Here is a 4,845-nt window from a genome sequence, read left to right as displayed (position 1 = left end):
GTGGAGGGGAGCAGGGCCTGGGGTCAGCGGGGGCCAGGGGTGAGTGTGGAGGGGAGCAGGCAGGGTTCTGTCTGGGGACAGCATGGGTTCGACCTACACCTCTGGCCGCCCCACACCCTGGAGAAATGGACTCTGGCTCCGGCTGCCTTCACGGGGCATGTGTCCCTCTTGCTCTGCGGCCCCCGGCTGTGGCTGAGGCTGATCACAGCCTGGAGCCCATGTCAGGCCATGTCCTGGGGCCTAGGGCTGACCTCTCCCCCTGCTCCCCTCGCCAGCCTGTCTTAGTCGAGTTTAGAGGCGCAGAGACGTGCCTAGGGCGATCGCTGCTCCTGGGGGGGGCGTCCTTGTGGAAGGGTCTGTGGCGCTGCCGGTGTTCAGTCGCTCAGTCGTGTCCGACTCTTTGTGATCCCATGAACCGCAGCACGCCAGGCCTCCCTGTCCATCACCAACTCCCAGAGTCCACCCAAACCCATGTCCATCGAGTCGATGATGCCATCCAGCCATCTCATCCTCTGTCGTCTCCTTCTCCTGCCCCCAACCCCTCCCAGCATCAGGGTCTTTTGAAATGAATCAGCTCTTCGCATGAGGTGACCAAAGTATTGGAGTTTCAGCTTCAGCATCAGTCCTTCCAATGAGCACCTAGGACTGGTCTCCTTTAGGATGGACTGGTTGGATCTCCTTGCAGTCCAAGGGACTCTCAAGAGTCTTCTCCAACACCACAGTTTAAAAGCATCAATTCTTCGGTGCTCAGCTTTCTTTATAGTCCAACTCTCACATCCATACATGACCACTGGAAAACCCATAACTTTGACCAGACGGACCTTAGTCGTTAAAACGATGTCTCTGCTTTTTAACACACTGTCTGGGTTTGTCATAGCTTTTCTTCCAAGGAGCAAGCGTCTTTGAATTTCATTGCTGCAGTCACCATCCACAGTGATTTTGGAGCCCCCGGACATAAAGTCTGTCACTGTTTCCACTATTTCCCCATCCATCTGTCGTGAGGTGATGGCACTGAAAGATAGCTGTGGTTTGTGAAAAAGCAGAACTTACTGTGGGAGGGGCCTGGCGAAGAGCTGGCTCTCTGGGGGCCGCCCTTGGGGCGGGGCAGGAGGGACTGCAGTGCCCCCCTGGCTTCTCTGCTCAGGGACAGACTTCTGGTTTGGAGCCAAGGCCCCAAGCCCTGTGTCCGCATCCAGCGAGCTGGCCGAGCTAGCCGTGGGTCTTCAGGGGGTTCACTGTGTCCTTAGAGCGGCTGCCGGCCATGCGGAGGGGGCAGCAGGAGAACTTGAGGAGGAGGGGCAGGAGGTGCTAGGTGTGGGCCCCGCCCACGTGAGCCTGGCTCCGCAGGGACCTGGGCTGGGGCGGGGGCGGGGGCAGGTTCCCTGGAGGACACGCGTCTAGAAGGAAGGTGAGCCTGTCGATGCAAACGCGGAGCTCAGCTGTGGCGGGCCCCACAGGCTCCCCGCCCGGCCCTGCAACCTGGGGCCAGCTTAGTTCCAGGCATGTGCACGCCGGGCTGAGCTCACGGGCGGACCCCGTGTTTACCTGCACCGCGGCTTCACACCGAGCATCAGGAGACAATGGCTGGGAAGACCCAGATGGTGAATCACCATCCTGGCAAGCTGAGGGACCGACCCTCAACAAGTCAGATGAACAGTGGCAAGGCCAGCCCCCAGGAGCTGACCACTAAGAAGCGGGACGCCCCTCTGACTGAAGACGGTGTGGGGCCCGGATGACAGAGCTTCCCGACGACGTCCGAGGAGCCGCGGCCTCCCCAGGAAGCCTGCAGCAGCGTCCTCGGACGCCCCGGGCCAGGCCCCACGCCCAGCACCCGGGGCCACTGCTCTCCAGCCCCGCGGCCACCCCGGGGTGAATGGGTCCACGACTTGCGGACTCCACAGCCAACCTCCCACACACGGACTCGGCGGCGCCGCACAGGAGCTTCCGTCTGTCGGGCCCAACCACCAGCCCAGGAAACGCAGAGTATGGAGGCCCAGAGGCACCCGGGAGACGTGTCGGCCACGGGGCACAGCACCCGGGTGCCCCGAAGTCAAGGCCTTGAGCTCTGTCCAACCAGCAAAGCAGGAAAATACTGACGTTCGTGAGACCACTGGAAATTTAAACCTGTGGGATGTTTGGTATAATGAACTTTTTAGGCCGACTGAAGCGTTTTTGGACTGAGCGAGTGCACACTCTCCTCTGGGCACACGTGGGTGAAAGGGCCGCTTGGCTTCCGACGGTGCAGGGTGGACACACACCCGGGACGGGCCGCACAGGGCCGGGAGGGGCAGGAAGGCGGCAGGGCTGGGGGCTCGGCCTGGGCCTGGAGCCCAGCAGGAGGTGCCTGCGGCAGGAGTGCAGTGGGGAGCCACAGGACCCCCCCCAACCAGCAGCTCCTTTTAGGGGTGCCCGGATGCCAGCCCCACTTCCAGGAGTGGCCTAGCGACGCTGGCCTAGGGTGGGGAGGCGTGGGGGCACTCAGCCTCCGTCCCTGGAGGGGGCAGGCTCTCTCTGGGGTTGGGAGGCGTTGGGGGCACCCAGCCTCCGTCCCTGGAGGGGGCAGGCTCTCTCTGGGGTCAGGAGGCATGGGGGGCACCCAGCCTCTGTCCCTGGAGGGGGTGGGCCCTCTCTGGGGTCAGGAGGCGTGGGGGCACCCAGCCTCGGTCCCTGGAGGGGGCGGGCCCTCTCTGGGGTCGGGCACCCCCACCCTCTTTCACAGGAGACCCACTGCATGCAGGGACACCTCGTCGTCAGCCTGGGAGCCTCTGGGGGCCCTGAGCGCTGGGTGGGAAGCCCCCTGAGCCAGGCCCCTGTGCACCAGCTCTGCTCAGTAGAGCCCCTCCTCTGCACCCCCGCCCCTCCTCTGCACCCCTGCCCCTCCCGGGGGCTGCCCTGCTCTGTGCCCTGAGGGCCTCCTGCCCCGCCCACAGGTGCAGGCCACCGGGCGTGAGCTCTTCCAGCAGGTGTGCGACCTGACCGGCATCAGGGAAGCCCACTTCTTTGGCCTCAGCGTGGTCAGAAGTAAGCAAGCACCGCCCGGCGACCCCGGGACCCCAACCCCTTCCCTGGGCAGGGGTGGCAGGTGCTCGGGGCAGACGATCCCAGGCCTCTGCCCGGTGCCCCGCCATGCCGTGCTCCAGGGGCATGGGGCAATCCCTCCTCACCGCATCAGAGCACACACGTGGTCACACAGGCACAGTCACACGCACACTCGTACACTCATGCACACTCACTCAAGTATCCACGTGCACACACATGATCACACGCACGCACACCATCTCACACATTTACAGGCTTCTACATTCACATCCATGCATCACTCACACACTCACATTATACTTACATGCACATACTCACGTGCACACACTCACGTGTTTACACACTCTCACACTGGTGCACACAGGCACACATACTCGTGCATGCTCTGCCCAGGCCCTGCCTCTCTTCGTAGACCATGAGCACATCTTCATGGATCTGGAGCAGAAGCTCAGCAAATACTTCTCCAAGGACTGGAAGAGAGAGACACAGGGAGTAAGTCAGCATGCCGGGCGGGAGGCCGGGCTGCTGGCCCTCGAGGGGCCCGTCCCCTGGGTCGTGGCATGGAGTCGGCCCTGAGGGTGCAGGCGAGTGCCCGACTCTTCTGGACACTTGCTTTCCCTTCTAACAACACGACATAAAGCCACGAGCAGCCCGCAGGACGCACATGGGCTCGGGCTGGTCTGCGGGGACGGGGGTGGTGGCTCCGGCGGCGCGCCAGCTGGCAGTCAGCCCCCACCAAGGCCTCACTGCAGCCTGCGCCCCACGCTTCCAGCCCCAGGGCTGTGGCAGGCCGGGCGCCCCCTTCGTGGCCTTCCTCGGGGTACAGTACTACGTGGAAAGCGGGAGGCTCATCAGGTAGGTGCTTGCTGTTCTCACGCCCGGAAGGTGGCGAGCTCAGGCCCGGCCACCGAGGCTGGAGCGGAGGGTGGGGGCAGCCGGTGTTTCCAATCAGCTGCCTGGGAGGACCAGGTATGAACCAGCGCGTTTCAAGCACAGGCGTCTTTAGGCCCTGGGGTGAGGCTTTTCCCTAGCGGGTGGGGCAGGGTCTGAGGGTTCCTGCGCAAGTCGGGGGCCGCCCTCCTGCCGGTGCCCCGCCGGGCGGGCACACTGCAGGCTCCTGGGCTGCGTTCCTGAGAAGCCCCTGCAGCCTGTGTGGGGTAACAGGGGCCCTGGAACCCGGCCCAGGCCTGGGGGTGAGCAGGGCCTGGGTCCAGGAACCACCCCCCACCGTGTGAGCTGGTGTGCAAGGTTCTGGAAGAATCTCAGGGGGCGATCGGGCAGGTTGGGGGGAGGGAGGGTGGCCCTGTGCCATGGGGCCAGTCACGCCAGGGGTGTTAGAAGTGGACTTGGCCCTGGGTGCCCTGCCCCCCGCGGTGCGGGGAGTGAGCAGAGGAAAGGGGCCCTCCCTGGGGCGTGGGCGGCTGCAAACCCGTCTGCAGGCCAGTCCCTGGGCCCTGCTCACCCGGAGTCTCAGGAGCCGCATGCCCACTTGTGCCTGCCCCGCCCCCAGGCCCCGAGGGCCCGGGGGGGACAGATCGGGGTCCAGGAGGGACGCAGGGGGTGGCCCCCTGAGCCCGGCCCGCCCGCCCGCAGGGACCGCGCGGCTCGGCACCTGTACTACCACCACCTGAAGGAGCGCGTGCTGCGCTCGCAGTGCGTCCACCGCGAGGAGGCCTACTTCCTGCTGGCCGCCTATGGGCTGCAGGCCGACCTGGGCAACCACCGCCGGTTGGCGCACACCGGCCGCTACTTCCAGCCTCAGGCCTACTTCCCGCAGTGGGTGAGGGTCTCTCTCCCTCCCGGGGT

At 64.9% G+C, this 4,845-nt stretch overlaps 1 protein-coding gene across 1 annotated transcript in view; it reads left to right on the top strand.

Annotated features, from left to right (window-relative positions):
* Positions 1-4,845, top strand: part of FRMD1 (FERM domain containing 1) — a 7,903-nt gene that overhangs the window by 132 nt on the left and 2,926 nt on the right. The window contains exons 2-5 of the mRNA XM_040238764.1: positions 2,931-3,021; positions 3,452-3,531; positions 3,818-3,894; positions 4,633-4,819. Of these exons, the coding sequence (XP_040094698.1) occupies positions 2,931-3,021; positions 3,452-3,531; positions 3,818-3,894; positions 4,633-4,819 (435 nt within the window). The remainder of the gene's footprint in view (positions 1-2,930; positions 3,022-3,451; positions 3,532-3,817; positions 3,895-4,632; positions 4,820-4,845) is intronic.

The sequence above is a fragment of the Oryx dammah genome, unplaced genomic scaffold, assembly GCF_014754425.2.
Source record: "Oryx dammah isolate SB20612 unplaced genomic scaffold, SCBI_Odam_1.1 HiC_scaffold_4, whole genome shotgun sequence".
Classification (NCBI taxonomy): domain Eukaryota; kingdom Metazoa; phylum Chordata; class Mammalia; order Artiodactyla; family Bovidae; genus Oryx; species Oryx dammah.
This window is presented reverse-complemented; position numbering and strand designations above follow the sequence as displayed.